The sequence below is a fragment of the Onychostoma macrolepis genome, chromosome 12, assembly GCF_012432095.1.
Source record: "Onychostoma macrolepis isolate SWU-2019 chromosome 12, ASM1243209v1, whole genome shotgun sequence".
Classification (NCBI taxonomy): domain Eukaryota; kingdom Metazoa; phylum Chordata; class Actinopteri; order Cypriniformes; family Cyprinidae; genus Onychostoma; species Onychostoma macrolepis.
The window spans coordinates 30,188,445-30,203,584 of NC_081166.1; the positions used below are offsets into that span (position 1 = coordinate 30,188,445).

General features: G+C 33.6%; 1 protein-coding gene across 2 annotated transcripts; it reads left to right on the forward strand.

Annotated features, from left to right (window-relative positions):
- Positions 1–794: 794 nt before the first annotated feature.
- On the forward strand, positions 795–15,077 carry prkar1ab (protein kinase, cAMP-dependent, regulatory, type I, alpha (tissue specific extinguisher 1) b). 2 transcript variants are annotated; one of them, XM_058792898.1, is made up of 11 exons: positions 795–928; positions 2,870–3,069; positions 5,715–5,882; positions 5,965–6,056; positions 7,114–7,175; positions 7,265–7,311; positions 9,723–9,881; positions 9,975–10,035; positions 11,546–11,667; positions 11,747–11,828; positions 13,220–15,077. In XM_058792898.1, the coding sequence occupies exons 2-11, from the start codon at positions 2,896–2,898 to the stop codon at positions 13,390–13,392; spliced, it is 1,140 nt and encodes a 379-aa protein (XP_058648881.1). In that variant the 5' UTR covers positions 795–928; positions 2,870–2,895; the 3' UTR covers positions 13,393–15,077. The 2 variants fall into 2 exon arrangements, with proteins under 2 accessions (XP_058648881.1, XP_058648880.1); XM_058792897.1 differs by having other exon boundaries at positions 859–1,001.
- Positions 15,078–15,140: the final 63 nt, after the last annotated feature.

A 15,140-nucleotide genomic window follows, 5' to 3' on the forward strand; every position in this document is an offset into this window, starting at 1 on the left:
AATATTATGCGCTTATATAATGAATCATTTAATTATGCGATACGGCTTAACTACATTTATCTGATTTAAACTAGGTAAATAGTAAGCAATACATTCATAATTAATAAGTAAATAAAATTGATTAAAAACTGATAGGAAACATCTATGTAAGTGTAAGTATAGTGCAGTATGTCCACAGCATTTAATAAACTAATGTAAAGGGTTATCATAGTAAAACGTATTTCAATTAATAAAATAAAACATAAATTAAATTAATTACATGTGATCTGGATTACTCAATCAGATTCCAAAAATTAAGTACTAAAATTAAATTAAATTATAATAAAATAAAATAAAATAAATTATATGTAATCTGGATCTGAATAAAATATAATAATAATAAAGTTAAATTAAATTGATTACATGTAATCTGAATTAAGTAATCAGATTCCAAAAATAAGTACTAAAATAAAATAAAATACTATAAAATAAAATAAAATTGATAACATGTAAATCTGAATTAAGTAATCAGATTATAAAAATGAAGTACTAAAATAAAACAAAATAATATAAAATTGATTAGGGTACATGCAATCTGCATTACGTAATCAGATTTTTAAAAAATAATTCTATTCTATTCTATTCTAAAATAAAATAAAATGTAAAGCTATCCAAATAGGCAACATAAATAAAGAAAATGTTTAAAGATCAGCATTTTTATGAGGGAAATTGAAATTCTGAGTGTGGTACCCAGGTTAACCGGTGCTACGCGCTCTTTAATGTTGCCAAGGGTTACAGTTTCCATGTGAGAACGAGGCGCATTGACGTCAGCAGCCGTTTCCGGTGGGCGTCCGTCCAAACGGTCCAAACGCCTGTGGAGAATAAAGAGCTGCTGGCCGCCTCTGAATAACGGAGCAGCGCAGAAACCGAGTCGCGTTTTACAGGCTCGGTAAGGAATAACGGAATAACTGGCGTGTCGTGTTCCGTCATGTAGATGTAGCGCTAAACATCTGCTATTATCGGTAAACGCTGGAAATGTCATTTGTTTATGATAACTTACAGATAAAGATGGCGACCCTATCAGCGGCCTTCTGCTCGATATATTTATGGCATCTTAATTTCAAATTTCATTTAACAAACAGTTACTGACCGTTTATATTTGACGTGTTTTGCGTTTTAATGTTCTCGATGAGGTTTCGAGCGCATTTTAGATAGCTGTGTCTGTTCGGTGTTGTATTTTGAGGTGCGTTTTGATGTGTTTATTAAAATGATATTTCATATGCGTTACATTTCATGTAACGTTATATATTCTTTTGGTCTTGTAAAAAGGATCTAAATTTATAATCGTGTACTTTAACCTTCTTCCCTACATACCAGTATATATATATATATATATATATATATATATATATACTGGTGTTTTGATCGGTGTTGTTGAAGTGGAAAATGATTTTATGTCCACATAATAATAATCAGCCTGCAGCATGAAGTTGTTTTTCTGTAAATAATCACAATAAGTTCATGCAGTGTCCAGGTGAGTTGAAACAAAGATAATCTCCAGATTATTTCTGGCATCAATCTCATTACTAAAATGATGCTGTAATCCTGTTCCTGTCCTAGAACATTAAATCCTGCTGTGTTTTAAGTGTATTTGTCATCATGTGCAGACATTAATGATATTTTAATGAATATCAGTTACCTTTTGGACTGAGTTTGTGCATTAATTCTGCAGCATGCACAGGATTGTAGGGAATCATCAAAGCTATAGTGTCGTTTTCCATCAAAGTACATCAAACAACATATAAATAAATCAGAATAGCTAACATTTTTATGGCAGATGGGTGTTTTTTTTGTTTTGTTTTAGTTTTACTGTATTTTCTGCAATTAGATGCAAATCTTAGATGCATTTGTTAACATTAGTTAATGCATTAACTAACATGAATTAATAATACATTTTTTGGTTACACTTTATTTTAAGGCGTCCTTGTTACAGTGTAATTATACATTTAAGTACTTAGTAATATTAATTAACTACATGTACTTACTATATGATTAGGTTAGGATACTTGCATATAATTATGCATAATTTATTGTTATTATAATAGTAAGTACATGTACTGTGTAACAAGGACACCTTAAAATAGTGTTACCAATTTTTTTAATCATTTTAAAATTTATGGATAAAATTGTAAATAATTATATTCATTAAAATTTTTACTGCATTTATTAACGCTGTTATTAACCCTTGTTAATGTTAGTTAATAAAAAATGTTCTTGTTCAACTTCACAGTGCATTATTAACTAATGTTAACAGATACAACTTTTGATTTTATTAACGTAAATGTTGAACTAAAATTAATAAATGCTGTATAAATATTGTTCATGTAAACTAATATAGTTAACTAATACTAATAAATGAAACCTTACTGTAAAGTGATACCATTTCATTTTGTCCACCAAGTTGCATTTTATATTTAGGGATATTTAATTTAATTTTTCATTTTAAAGAAATAAATGTAGAGTTAATTTGCAAAAATGGATAACTCCGTTTTTAACAATTTTCAAAAATCATGTTTTTTCATTGTGCATTCCAGTTAATCTAAATAAAACTGCAGATGGGTTATTTTGATTAGTTAAAAAATAACTAAAAATACAGCTAACTAACACAATAAAAACATAATAACAATAAAAAACATGATTTTTGAAAATGAAAAAAAACTGTTTTTGCAAATAAACTCTTCAAATACATTTCAGACCTTCTATGTTTCGATTAGGTATCTTTTCATTACATATTTATTTGCTTTTGTATGCTCTCGAACGCTTCCGGAGTTGTCCGCGTGTCACTCATTGTAATTGTAACGCACTGGTTTGTATTTGTTTGCGGCTGCAGGTCAGAGGTCAGATCCAGCGGTCAGCATGGCGTCAGGCAGCGTGAGCAGCGAGGAGGAGAAGAGTCTGAGGGAATGTGAGTTATATGTGCAGAAGCACAACGTCCAGCAGCTGCTGAAGGACTGCATCGTGCAGCTCTGCTCCTCACGACCCGACAGACCCATGGCCTTCCTCAGAGAATACTTCGAACGGCTGGAAAAGGTTTGTGCTTATTTCTACATAATTCTGATCAAATCAGCAGATCAGGAGCCTCTGATCATCACTTTGCTTAAATAAGATTTTCAGCGACTGGTGATGTGTTTATTAAAATAGTAAGTGGCTCATGCGGTAATGCACAGCCACACGTGTCTTTCAGTTTTTATAAACTAGCGGCAGCAGTGAGAGAAAGACACCCATGTTCATTAATTAGTTAAAATGTATTAACAATAATTATTATAATTGGAATAAATTGTTGTGCAAATTGGCCCTCGTGTTATTAAATATGTACAAATATGCATCAAGGATTTTGTCAAAAGATTATTTTAAAATATATTTCCAAAAATGTTGTTATTTATATACTATTATAGTTTTTAATTAGCTTTTATTTTTATATGTATTTTTATATATTTCATTTATATTTAATTGTTGTTAAAAACCTAGGGTAAATGTACCTATTTTGTTTTAATTAATTTTTAATTAGCTTTTATTTTAATATATTTAATTGTTGTTAAAAACCTAGGGTAAACGTACCTATTAAGTTCACCAAAATCTACATTGAGACATTTTTAGTGCACGAGATATTGGTTTCAAAAGCTATGTTCAAATAAAATATGAATCTCTCACACAAAAATATTTCATTTTATTTTAAATGACAAAAGCATTTCAATTAAGATATACATCATTAAATTCAAAAAGAGAGCACATTGAGCTTAATTGGAGCAGCAACGATTTTTAATACATTTCATGTAATATTTATTAAAATGACAGGATTTTTGCTAAATAAATATTCTAGGTTATGTATTAAGTTCAAATGAAAATCACACTGAAGCTGTGTGATTTTCATAGTCGTGCACCCTTTAAGCTCACCTTAAAATAATATGAAATCTTTAAAAATTACAGCCCTGTAAAACCACAGACCAGCAATAAACTGTCAATTTATAATATTATGGATGTAAAAGTACGAGCCAGTAATGCCTGTGAAGTAATATGTTAGCGTAGCACACAATCTTAAACAATCTTGTCCTTTTTATCGTTGAGAGAACCTAATTCTAAGATAAAAGGGTATTTTATGATGATCAGTGAATTATGTGCAAACAATCAGCAAAGAAGAATTAAATATCTATCTTAGGGGTGTGCAATATAGACAAAAAATGATATCTTTTGGGTATATATAGCTATATATAGATATTTTCTGGGATTTTATTTTCTGGGAGTGTGTTGCGCTGCGGGACTGCAGTGGGCAGCTGACTCCTAAAGTTTTTGATATTCTTCATATTCTGCGTGCTCATTTCAGAGCAGTGATAGAAATGTATATTTTAAAAACAAGTTTAAAGTGATTTTTACCCTTTATGGGCTTTTTTACCATTATAAAATCTTTTTTTTCCTAGAATATCATTATTATTAAAATCATTATCAACAAAATTCATCTTTGCAATGCGGAGGAAACACAGAAGCTGCATCTGAAGTAGCATTTAGATGTATTTACACACTGTTTAATGCAAGACATGAATGCATTTAACCTGCAGTTACAAATGCATAAATGTTTTGATATTTTAATCCTAAAACATTGAATACTGATATTTTAAATTTTTTAAAAATATATACTTTAAATGTGAAATTCAAACCGCCAGCAGGTGGCAGTAAGTCACTGTTATTAAGTGAATCATTGCGATTGAACTGAATCATTCAAACGGTTGATTCATTCAGGAACGAAACACGGTCATGTTGCTCAGAGACGCAAAACACTGCTGTGTTTGGAACCATCTTTTGTTGGCGAAATAGAGCAAAAATAGGCAATATGGTGTCTAAAACGTAAGTCTATTAACTTATTGTTTATTGAACTGTTGTATATAAAATCAATATCACATTTGTGATTTTTGCGGGGGCTTGGCACTCTTCGTGTGATATTGATTAACTAGATGAAATTATATAAATATACATATTTCATATTTCCGATCTCAAAAATGGAAGTGTGCTTAATGGGTACGTTTACTGTAGTATTTGAATGTGCTTTTGTCTTTTTAAAGTTTATTTTTCTTTTGATATTTCAATTCAGGTTTAATTGAATTTATTTCAGTTTTAGTTTTTATTTATTTCCAGGTAGTAATTTTAGCGCTTCAACCTAAACTAACAAAAAAGCCTGAAAAAAAGTTATTTTAAATAAGTTTTTAATTACATCTGTTTTTTTTTCAGTTTTATTTCAATGAACAAACTTGTTTTTTTAATTTTTAGTAATTTTAGTTATGATAATAACCCTGACATGGTCTTTGCCCTTTTTTTCAGATAAAATGGCAGATAATTTTTTTTTTTAATGTTATTTTTAAATTCAGCAGGATATTCCATAAAGTAAATTTTTAAAGTGAATATGAAATGAAAATTCACTAATTCACAAAATTCACTATTCCTATTTATTTTCTCATGGCATGATCTTATTTTAAGTAATTCATCCATTCGTGTGTCTTTTTTTTTCTCTTAATTTTTCATTAAAACTTCACAGGATTTTTCAGTGAAACGCCAGACTTCTCTCTGCTTACGTATGCAGGACTTCTCCAATCATTTAGTTCAATCTGTTGCTGCTTCAACTTCAAATCCAGCCAGAATCTGTCCTCCTCATAAAATTATCCTTTTTATAAACATGCATGCATCAGGAGGAAGCTAAGCAGCTGCTGAACCAGCAGAAAGCCAGCTCTCGCTCAGACTCTCGTGAAGATGAGGTGTCTCCTCCCATGAACCCCGTGGTGAAGGGCCGCAGACGGAGAGGAGCCATCAGCGCTGAGGTGTACACCGAGGAGGACGCCGCCTCATACGTCAGGAAGGTGTGTGTTTGTCACACTGATGTAATGTCGGATGTGTTGGTCTCTGTAGCTCAATCAGTCGTGTGTTCTGTCTCCTGTGAAGGTCATTCCTAAAGACTACAAGACCATGGCTGCTCTCGCCAAAGCCATCGAAAAAAATGTGCTCTTCTCACATCTGGACGACAATGAAAGAAGGTGACTTTGTGTTGTAGTTCATTCATTTTTTTTTTTTTTTTTAGCAAAATATTTTTTCTTTCATACATTAGCAGTTTTGAGAGATTTATTTATTTATTTTTTTTTTCAGATTAGTGAAAAGAAAACATGCAAAACAGACTTTTAAGTGTTTATTTTATTGCACTTTATATGTTTTCGGGTTTCAATTACAATACATATCTTTATCTCTTTTTATTTTCACTTCAGCAGCACTTTCATATATTAAACCTTACCATTTTATTCCTGTATATGAAGGATTTTACAGAGGGGTTTGTTCATATATCATTTGCATGATTTTGTTATTACACTTTATTTTTGACCCTGGAGCACAAAACCAGACATAAGGGTCAATTTTTCTGAATAAATAATATTTCCATTGATGTATGGTTTGTTGGACAATATTTGTCTGAGATACAACTATTTGAAAATCTGGAATCTGAGGGTGCAAAAAAAATCAAAATATTGAGAAAATCACCTTTAAAGTTGTTCAAATGAAGTTCTTAGCAATGCATATTACTAATCAAAAATTAAGTTTTGATATATTTACAGTAGGAAATTTACTAAACATCTTCATGGAACATGATCTTTACTTAATATCCTAATGATTTTTGGCATAAAAGAAAAATGTATAATTTTGACCCATACAATGTATTGTTGGCTATTGCTACAAATATAGCTGTGCTGCTTATGACTGCTTTTGTGCTGCAGGGTCACATATATTTGTGTGTGTAGATTTTTATTACAATGCATATCTTTAAAGGGCATTTTATTCCTACCTATAGTCTCATATAGGTTTTTACAGAGGGGTTTGTTCATATATCATTTGCTGATTATAAAAAGTGAAATCCAAAATCCCGTCTTGAAAAACATTTAACTCTAAAATCAAACAAGAAATTTGAATCAGGTTTTATCCAAGGTTCAGATTTATGTTCTAGATATTTATACAAATTAGTGCATATTTAATAAGAAAGTGTGGTGCTGTCAAAGAAATATATAAAATAATTTACTGACCAAATTTGTCTGCTGTTTTGCTCTGCAGTGACATATTTGACGCAATGTTTCCGGTCACCTACATCGCAGGAGAGACTGTCATCCAGCAAGGTACAGCATTACTTATCAATACTTATGAGGAATCACATTGATCTTATTTGTACATTTACTTACCTTTACTGTTTCACGCTTGGTTCTAGGTGACGAGGGCGATAACTTCTATGTCATTGACCAAGGAGAAATGGATGTAAGTTACACCTTAGTTACTGTAATTTAATTACTTTTCCCTTTTAAAAGTAAAGTAAGGGATTACTCTTATTCTTCCTGTAATTTAATCACAGTTACTTCTTATGTAATTGAACTTAATACTGTGTATAGACTGTAGATAGCGGATTTAACATCAAAATTGAAAGTCTAACCATAAAATGCATGCTTTTTATATACCCTTCTCACTTTAAATACTTTGGTTAGTTAATATCGGTAACACTTTAGTGTCCAATTCTCACTATTAACTAGTTGGTTATTAGTATGAATATTACTGGGATATTGGCTGTTTATTATTACTTAAAAAGCACATGTTAATGTGTTATTCTGCAAGACCTTATTCTAAATCTTTAATCCTAACCAAATTCTTAAACTTAACAACTACTTTACTAAGTATTAATAAGCAGTAATTAGGAGTATTTTGAGGCAAAAGTCATAGTTAATAGTTAGTTAATAGCGAGAATTGGACCCTAATCTAAAGTGTGACCAGAATAATTGATGTAGTTACTTGAAAGAATTATTATGTTATTAGTAACTAGTAATTAATTACTTTTTTAGTGCAACTTACCCAACACTGGTTATAACACTGGAAAAATGCTGAAAAAAAATGGATACAAATAAGCCCTAATATTTATTAGAAAGTATTACTAGCCTGATAATAATAACTAGATAAAAAAGTTTGTCGAGAGAAAAGCCTAGCCTGAATGTTTAAAGCAGTTGTGAAAGCTTGAGGTTTAAAGGTTTTCAGTTTGAAAAAAGGCTAGTTAAGTGTTCATTTACTGGTTTTTAAAAGGTAAAAACCAGAAAAAGGTTGATAGCATGATTAGCATGTTACTAGCATGATTAGCAAGTGACTAGGATGTTGCTAGCATGTAACTAAAATGTTAGCATGTTACTAGCATATTGCTAGCATGACTAGCAAGTGACTAGCATGTCGCTATCATGTTTCTAACTTGATTAGCATGTTACTAGCATGTTGCTAACATGACTAGCAAGTGACTAGCATGTCGCTAGCATGTTTCTAACTTGATTAGCATTTTGCTAGCATTACTAGCATTTTGCTAGCATGACTAGCAAGTGACTAGCATGTCGCTAGCATGTTTCTAACTTGATTAACATGTTACTAACATGATGCTAGCATGACTAGCAAGTGACTAGCATGTCGCTACCATTTTTCCAGCATGATTAGCAAGTGACTACCATGTCGCTAGCATGTTTCTAGCATGGTTAGTATGTTGCTAGGATAGAAAGATTAGAAATATTAGATAGATGAGTTTGAATGGGTTAGAAATAGTTTGATTGAGTCTCAAAGGATTCTGGGAGTTTAAAAGTTGTATTTTGACAGTTGGAGTTTGAATCGTCTTGGCTCATTTGAACATTCTGTAATTGTAAATCAGTGGGATTTTATGATTTTTAATCTTCAGTTTTATGAAAACTATAAGTCCAATCAGTTAGAAAAGACATAGCACACTAAGTGAGATCAGTCTGAACAGCTGGGCTGAGTTTGGTGATTCTAGCTTGAAAGCTCTAGGAGGAGATGGTCTCTCAAGCCAACCTAATAATAATCTTGCTATGGTCAAAGGCATCAGCCACCGGTGATATCTCTGACTATCATCTATCAGCACGACCCTATTACACCTAAACAACACTGCAGTTTAAGATGTTACGGGTCCCGCAAGGACAAGTAAGCTTCAGTGTCTTCCCGCAGGCGCAGCTCAGTAGCGTCATAGTAACAGTATAATACTGAAATCCCTTTCAGTGTTTCCACAGTTAGCCCATTTAGTTGTAATAACAAATCACGTTTCATATAATCAAAAATACAGTTTTGTACCATTCTGTATTTGTTTACAGCAATAAAGTCTTCAAATATTAATTTCCTGTGTTTACACTTGTTTTATAAAACACATTTCATCATAACTCGTTTAATAAGCATCGGCATGCTGCAAAATACACATTAAAATCCCTTTAGTAAGCAAGCAGTTTCTAACCAGATGAAATGACACTCTGTACCTTCAAATCATCACACAGCGGTTACAAATGTATCATTCAAATTGTAACGGTTACACTTGACACAAAGTAGCAGTCACTCTCATAAACTGTATACATTACTCTAAGGTAAACAATGCGCGTCACCATGGCAACCTACAACGCTTACTTTCTCTAGTGGTTAGAGCTGTACTGATTCAAACTCAGTGTTTAGGGATGATAATTAGTAAATGACAGTATATAATAAACTCTTCTTCACATAAATAAATATTAATAAGAAAACAAACATTGCAATTGTGAATTCACAATGTCTTCATATAAAAAAAAAATTTTCAACCTAAACGTCCCTCTCTGTATTTGCTCTGTCAGTATCCTGATTGGCTCAGACACGAGTGTGTTTCCTCGCAGGTGTATGTGAACAGCGAGTGGGCCACCAGCATCGGCGAGGGCGGCAGCTTCGGAGAGCTGGCTCTGATCTACGGCACCCCGAGAGCCGCCACGGTCCGAGCCAAGACCAACGCCAAGCTCTGGGGCATCGACAGAGACAGCTACAGGAGAATACTGATGGTACAGCTGCCCTACACTCACACACACACACACACACACACACCACACGCAACAATACAACAAAACATACATCTGTCCTGTGTTTGATCGCAGGGAAGCACTTTGAGGAAGAGGAAGATGTATGAGGAGTTCTTGAGCAAAGTATCTATTTTAGGTGAGTCTGATGATCTAGCTCTGATGTGTGACGAGGCGCGATATTGCATTCGCGAGAACAAGACCATATTTTAACACTGTTTTTAACAATCTTATTTTATTTGACTGAAAGTCGCAAAATGCTAAACAATGCAAGTGCATTTTGAAATGTTTTAACTAATTATCCTGTAATGGATGTCACTCCAGTTCTACTTTCTGTGTGTGAATGATCATATGCAGTAAAAGACAAAACAAGCATAGATTGGCCACAAACTTTCTTGTATGATTTCACTGTGGTTTTTCCTCTTAAAACGCGTTTTTTAACCATGCAGCAAACATTTTTAAATATCTTGAAAAAATACTTTAATGTCTTTAGAGTGTTGACAGTTTTTTATTTCGTTTAATACATTTGGCCAAAATCTAGAAAAGATGATGCTGTGTTGGCTATGACTGCAATCCAGTAACCCGATTGAATTTTTTTTTTTTGTAACTAGTTAATAGTGAGAATTGGTCCCTAAACTAAAGTATTATCAAAATGCATATTGAAATATTAAATGATTTATTAAAGATTAAATTATAAGCTAAATATGACACTAAAATCACCAGTAGGTGGCAGCAAATTGCTGTCTTAATGAGTGAGTCGTTGAATCATTGTTCATTGACTGTGACTGTCTTTACGAATGACTCAGTGAATCACTGACTCACTTGATTCAGATTCATTTAGTAACAGAGAGACACAACAGTTCTGCTGTGTCTTTGTTTGGAAATATTTTGTTTGCAAAATTGAGCAAAACAGATAATATTGTCTTAAATTTAACTTCTTGTTTATTGAACTATTTTATAAAATCAGTATCACATTTGCAATCGTGCTGATATCGTGAGACAGCTTTTTACTTCGATGGGAAATATTGTCATGTTTTAATATCACGGGATCTTGTGGCACTGTCTATCTCTTTATCTGTTTATCTGTCTGTTGCTTTATCTCTATCTGTCTGTGTGTTGATCTATTGTTTATATGTGACCCTGCAGCACAAAAGCAGTCATAAGCAGCACAGGTATATTTGTAGCAATAGCCAACAATACATTGTATGGGTCAAAATTATCAATTTTTCCATTTATGCCAAAAATCATTAGGATATTAAGTAAAGATCATGTTCCATGAAGATATTTAGTAAATTTCATACCGTAAATATATCAAAACATAATTTTTGATTAGTAATATGCATTGCTAAGAACTTCATTTGAACAACTTTAAAGGTGATTTTCTCAATATTTAGATTTTTTTGCTCCCTCAGATTCCAGATTTTCAAATAATTGTATCTCAGACAAATATTGTCCAACAAACCATACATCAATGGAAAGCTTATTTATTCAGCTGATGTATAAATCTCATTTTCAAAAAATGATGACTTCAAACTTATGACTGGTTTTGTGTTCCAGGGTCACATTTATCAAATTATATAACTACAAATGGCTATATATATAGAGCGAGTGTGTAGGTCCTGTGTCATGAGTGTGTGTGCTGACTGCAGAGTCTCTGGATAAGTGGGAGCGTCTGACCGTGGCTGATGCTCTGGAGCCGGTGCAGTTTGAGGACGGACAGAAGATCGTGGTTCAGGGAGAACCGGGGGACGAGTTCTTCATCATCCTGGAGGTGCAGTATCTGAAGCTCTGCTGAAAGCCTGTCAGTGTTTGTGTAAGAGTTTCTGAAGTCCGCTCGTCTGTCTCCTCAGGGATGTGCAGCCGTTCTGCAGCGCAGGTCAGAGAACGAGGAGTTCGTCGAGGTCGGCCGGTTAGGACCCTCAGACTACTTCGGTAAGTGACACGGAACGTGGATCTTTCGGTGCACATTCTTAAAGGGATAGCTACCCAAAAATGAAAAAAAGAGATGTCTGAGCTTCTGTTTTTATAAGGTAGAAGTGGATGGTGAGTTCTGCAGTATAAATATATATATATATATATATATATATATATATACACACATTCCTCGATATAAAAATGGAACCTCAGACATTTCATAAAACTGATTTAGGCTCAGAATGACGTTTTTGTGTGAACTGTCCCTTTTATGTAAATATATTAATGCAATATGTCTCTGAATATGATCTTGTTAGTCAATACAATTTATTCAATACTTAGTTTTATTCAGCTATATTATATATGTTATATTTATGGATTGTATGTTTCTCGCACTTCACTCTCACTAGTCAAGATCACTGTTGATATTAATAACAAAATATTATAGTAGGTCTCTGAATATGATCTGTCAGTCAATACAATTAAAAATGTATCTTATTTGATATGATGATGTTTATTTATTATAATGGGATGCTTATTAGTTATTCATGAAGCTATATTATGGAAGCCTGTTTCTACTCCAGAATAATCATTTAAAAAATAGTTAATTGCAACTTTTCATCTCACAATACTGATTTTTTTCTCATAATTCTAAGGGGAAGAGTCAGAATTACAAGATATAAACTCAAATTTAGATTTTTTTTCTCTGAATTCTGAGTTTACATCTTGCAATTTAGTTTTTGTTTCCACCACAGAATAATAAAAGGTTACTATGACTTTTCTTGAAATTGTAAGTTTATATTTCAGAATTGTGAGTTATATCTTGCAGTTTCAGAGTTTCTTGCAGAATTGTGAGGAAAATAACTAAATTGTTACATTAAATGTTGCAATTACCTTTATTTTTTAGTAAGTGTCAGAAATGGGCTTCTGTAATATAAAGTGCAGTTAATTAAGCATGTGTGACCCTGGACCACAAAACCAGTCATTAAATAAATAATCTTTCCATTGATGTATGGTTTGTTGGACAATATTTGTCTGAGATACAACTATTTGAAAATCTGGAATCTGAGGGTGCAAAAAAATCCAAATATTGAGAAAATCACCTTTAAAGTTGTTCAAATGAAGTTCTTAGCAATGCATATTACTAATCAAAAATGAAGTTTTGATATATTTAAGGTAGGAAATTTACTAAATATCTTCATGGAACATGATCTTTACTTAATATCCTAATGATTTTTGACATATAAGGATAATTTTGACCCATACAATGTATTGTTGGCTATTGCTACAAATATAGCTGTGCTGCTTATGACTGCTTCTGTGCTGCAGGGTCTCATGAAATAACACAAATAACATAAGAATATGAGTAACATTAATAACTGTGGGTTGTGTGTGTTCGCTCTCACCAGGCGAGATCGCTCTGCTGATGAACCGACCCCGTGCCGCCACCGTCGTGGCCCGCGGGCCGCTCAAATGCGTCAAGCTGGACCGGCCGCGCTTCGAGCGTGTCTTGGGCCCGTGTTCAGACATCCTCAAACGCAACATCCAGCAGTACAACAGCTTCGTGTCGCTCTCCGTCTGAGACGCACCGCCCCTGAAACCTTTCCCGCAGGGCCCAGCGTTCAGCGTTTCGTTTCCACCTCGTGTTCTGAGGCTCATTACCGCTTCATTAAGTCCAGAGCTTTAACGGCTGCTTTCATCGTCGGACACTTAGAGCCAAATGAAAGGACAGACAATCAAACATACGTTCCTCCAATCCAGTCACAGCCTTTACTCTGCAGTGTTTTTACCTTTAATTCCGAGCAGTAAATGAAAACAATAGAGGAGTATGAATATATTTATAGTAGAGTTATTCTCAAACCATTTTACCCTCACAGACCAGGTTAGTTTTTTAAGACGAGTTTTATAAGATGAACTGCCTACGTATATAACAGAGTGATGTTTGGCTGTGCTGGTTCTGTTCTTTAAGCCTTACTGCCTCATTTCCCTCCTCTATCAACATGAACACACATACTGTTTTATTTCTCCTATCATTCCAGCACACACTCTTGTGATTTGTGTTCAGTTGCTTATCGTAGAAGCTCGTGAGGCCGTTCCTGTGCGGGATCTATACGTTTAGGGTTTATTGTTTGAGAAACTGGCTGATCAATTTTCAAAACTCATTTGTGAACCGATAACTATGAGAAAACTCAAAACGATGGTAGTTTGTGTTCTGTTACGATGCCAGTGCCAAACGTTGCACAGAGCCTCACAGACTCGAATTTAGCTTCTAGAGGCGAGCGTGACAGATGTGATTTCATTTGTGTGTTCCTGCGTGTCACCGAATGAGCTTTCAGTCAGAATGCTTCAGTATTTACCTTTCTGTCAGTATATGCTGAGAAATACCAGTTTTATTTTTTAATACGTTTATTTTTCCACAAATTAGTCACGTGTCATAATTTCAAGTGTTTCTGTGGCTATTCTTAAAGGAGTAGTTCACCCAAAAATGAAAACTGTTGAAAACGTGCTCGCACTCAGATCATCTGAGTGTGTTTCTTCATCAGGTTTGTAGAAATGTGTCTCAGCAATGGATGCTCTGCAGTGAATGGGTGCCGTCAGAATGAGAGTCCAAACAGCTGATAAAAACATCACAATAATCCACAGCACTCCAGTCCATCAGTTAACATCTGGAGAAGACAAAAGCTGAAACACATCCAGCATTAAGATGTTTTTAACTGAAATACGAGGACTGGACTTGAACTAAATAATGGACTGGAGTGGTTTTATCAGCTGTTTGGACTCTCATTCTGACGGCACCCATTCACTGCAGAGCATCCATTGCTGAGACACTGATGCAGAGACAAACCTGATGAAGAAACACACTCATCTACATCTGGGATGGTCTGAGAGTGAACACATTTTCAGTTCTGGGTGAACTGTTCCTTTAAACAGGCTTGTAGCAGTTTTAATGTTGAAATAAAAGACAGAAATGATTATAAAATTAGGTTTTGATGTCAATGCCGAGGCCTCTGGGTTCTAGCGGTACTGTTTAAAAACAGAGGCTCACAAAAAATGAAGCAGAAAATTATTGATGTCAATACCTTTGATACGTTTTTATGAAAATCCTACAAGGAGTTTTTTTTGGGGGGGGCTATTTGTTGATTACATGTCCATATTCTGTTTTGCTGTTAAACAATCCAGAGCAATCATTGTTTGATTGTCTTCATTCACAAAATGCTCCTTGTTTTAGCTTTTGAGAAATGCATATTAAAATGGTGTAACACGAAGGATTGTCGAACTCTTTCAGCTTCATCTTTGCATCTTTGTAATGTTTATCAGGTTGATTTCCGT

Excerpts from the sequence above, each read along its gene's own strand:
- prkar1ab (XM_058792898.1), top strand. The coding sequence starts at position 2,896 with ATGGCGTCAGGCAGCGTGAGCAGCGAGGAGGAGAAGAGTCTGAGGGAA. Across the intron at positions 10,036-11,545 it reads GAGCAAAGTATCTATTTTAG|AGTCTCTGGATAAGTGGGAG; the intron begins GTGAGTCTGATG and ends TGCTGACTGCAG. Across the intron at positions 11,829-13,219 it reads AGGACCCTCAGACTACTTCG|GCGAGATCGCTCTGCTGATG; the intron begins GTAAGTGACACG and ends CGCTCTCACCAG.